Here is a 2487-nt window from a genome sequence, read left to right as displayed (position 1 = left end):
TCAGGCATCCCGGATGTAGTCAGTGAGCAAGCCGACCTTGCCTTCAGTTCCTTAGGAACCCACAGTCACTGGGGTCGTGGATTCCAGTCCCAAGATGATGTACAACCTCCCAGGAAACTGGCTTTCTGAACATGGACAATATTCTCCTGATTTACAAGGGATATTATGTGTTAGCTACACATTGTTTTATATATCGTACAGTTGTCACTTTTGGAAATACCGTTAGTTGCATCATAAGGTTTAAACTCATGTTTCTTTGGGGGGGGAACTTTTTAGGGTTTTTAACAGTCAAAGACAGAGGTCTGATTCATTTCAGCTCCTTCACTGCCAAATCAGGGGGCAGGGACTGTTTCAACTTCTCAGCTTTCTCTTTGTCTGTGATGACCAGAGTGTAAAGGTACCTGCTGCAGCGAACCTTGAACTTCATGTTATCCTTGTTCTTCTTGACCTTGACAGATTTGGCATCCTTCTGCCTGGCTGTGAACAGAAAATTTCTGATCTCTTCAATTTTCCGAGACACGGCGACTGGCGCTCGGCGCTGGAGACTGCACAGCGGCGAAAACCGAAGAGAATGGAAAAAGACTAAACTCCTATTTCTTAGGCATTTAGTATATCAAATTTTGTATGCACTAAAAAAGATAAACTGAGGCACAGTAAGATTTTTTTTTAAGGGATTACCTGAGCAAACAGTGACTCATCAATCAGGCGAGTCCGGGGGAAGAAACAGGAGAGGTGGAGGGGGCCCTATTAAGATGATCGGAGAAGAAGGCGAGGCAAGTGTTTGATGGTGGCCATCTGCCGCTGTGTATGGCATTAGGAAGACCCTGTTACATAATGATGTTTACTGGTTTCTGCTTACTGGCTGCCCTTAAATTCTGCTTTTCATTTTAGCCTTTACAAAATTCTTCTACTTAAGGACTGTTTAATTTCACAAAACCATAGACTTGAGAAGAGTGAGCTAGCTGACAGAGTGTTCGGGTGGGAGATGACAGACAGACAGACCACTGACCTGAGAGATAAGAGCAAAGCAGAAACCCCTCAGGGGAGAAACACTTGGCTCTGGTACTCACTACAGATTTCTTATCATCTGTACCTCTGATCTAGCAAAAGCACTTCAAGGACCCCGTATTATACCACTCTAAAAAGGGACAAAAAAAATGTATAAACAATTTTAAATATAGTTTACCATGAGGGTATTATTCATTTGTTAAAACAAAAATTGAAATAATATAAACAACTAAAATAGGGGGAAATTATAATATATACAAATAACAAACGGTCACATTTTCTTTTTTAATAAAAGTATGTTTATTTGTTTATGTTGTATTAATGTAGATGCACAAGCATGAATGTCCTGGTGATTGTGTGAAGGTCAGTTCATTCCCCCTACTGTGTCGATTTGGGGGATGGAACTCAGCCATGTGAGGGGAAAAGGAGCTCAAATGGAGCTACCCTCTACTACAAGTACAATGCCTCTCCTAGACTCTGATGGGATATCAAATAAAAATCCCAGTACTAGATATAGGTTATTTCTTTTTGAGTTGTTGACCTGTGGGGGGATCCCCTAGAAATCTCAAAGATTATAGGCTTTTGGATACTCTCCAAAACTTAATTGCAAGACCCTTTAGCTGAAAACACCACATACTTAGGTCATACAACGTGGACAAAGCAAGGGGGTTCCAACTGGAAGCTTCAGCTCTACTGGCTAGATTTTTATAATGCTAGAAAGTTCTATGCACAGTACTGGAGTAGAAAAGAAATCAGCAGTCCTACTCAGCTGTGAATCCTGAGAAGTACAATACCACATATCTTGGCAAGATATGCCCACTGGGGCAATAGCGGCACAAATGTTTTGGGAGGAACCAACTACTTTCTGATTGGACATAAGACCCATTGTTTTTTGTTGTTTTTGTATGAGTGTCCTGTTGGGGGGCATGACAAAAGTAACCTTGGACCTGTAAGAGACTTAGGCAGATGCTGCCAGTATAACCTATTATGATTAAAAGAATAGCTGCCTTCAATCCTTTCCTCCCTGATACATAACATCTGGGCTCATGAAGTAGCTCATAGAAGGAAAGATACATTTCATAGTCAGGTCACCTAGCAATCCTTCCCCACTTCTAACCCACTATCTAACACCTGCACCCTGCAACCTTGGTAACATCCTGCACTCTCAAGGACTCACTCACAGGGGCATCCCCCATGGTTTGGTTAGCAAGCATATGGCTTCAAATAACCTCTCCCTGCCTGCTAAGCTCCCCGCTTGGCACCCCTATATAAGGTCCCTGTGAAAAATAAGATTTGCAGCTTGATCAGAAAGCTGTCTTGCTGTGGTTCCTTGTTCTGCCTGACCCTATCGTTCTAGGTTCTTTGGTGACTGCAGCACATCGGGGTATGAGCTCCCGTGGTGACCCACAGGTCAGGGCAGTATCCTGCATGTATACCCGAATTTCAGAAAAGGTCATCAGATACTGTTATATGGTTATG

At 42.5% G+C, this 2487-nt stretch overlaps 1 protein-coding gene across 1 annotated transcript; it reads right to left on the bottom strand.

Annotated features, from left to right (window-relative positions):
* Positions 1–307: 307 nt before the first annotated feature.
* Positions 308–2204, bottom strand: LOC100765230 (60S ribosomal protein L38-like). Its single transcript, XM_035438678.1, has 2 exons — positions 2146–2204; positions 308–545 (listed from the first exon to the last, which is right to left on the bottom strand). The coding sequence occupies exons 1-2, from the start codon at positions 2202–2204 to the stop codon at positions 308–310; spliced, it is 297 nt and encodes a 98-aa protein (XP_035294569.1).
* Between the last annotated feature and the right edge of the window lie 283 nt (positions 2205–2487).

Source organism: Cricetulus griseus, chromosome 2 (assembly GCF_003668045.3).
Source record: "Cricetulus griseus strain 17A/GY chromosome 2, alternate assembly CriGri-PICRH-1.0, whole genome shotgun sequence".
Taxonomy (NCBI): Eukaryota; Metazoa; Chordata; class Mammalia; order Rodentia; family Cricetidae; genus Cricetulus; species Cricetulus griseus.
This window is presented reverse-complemented; position numbering and strand designations above follow the sequence as displayed.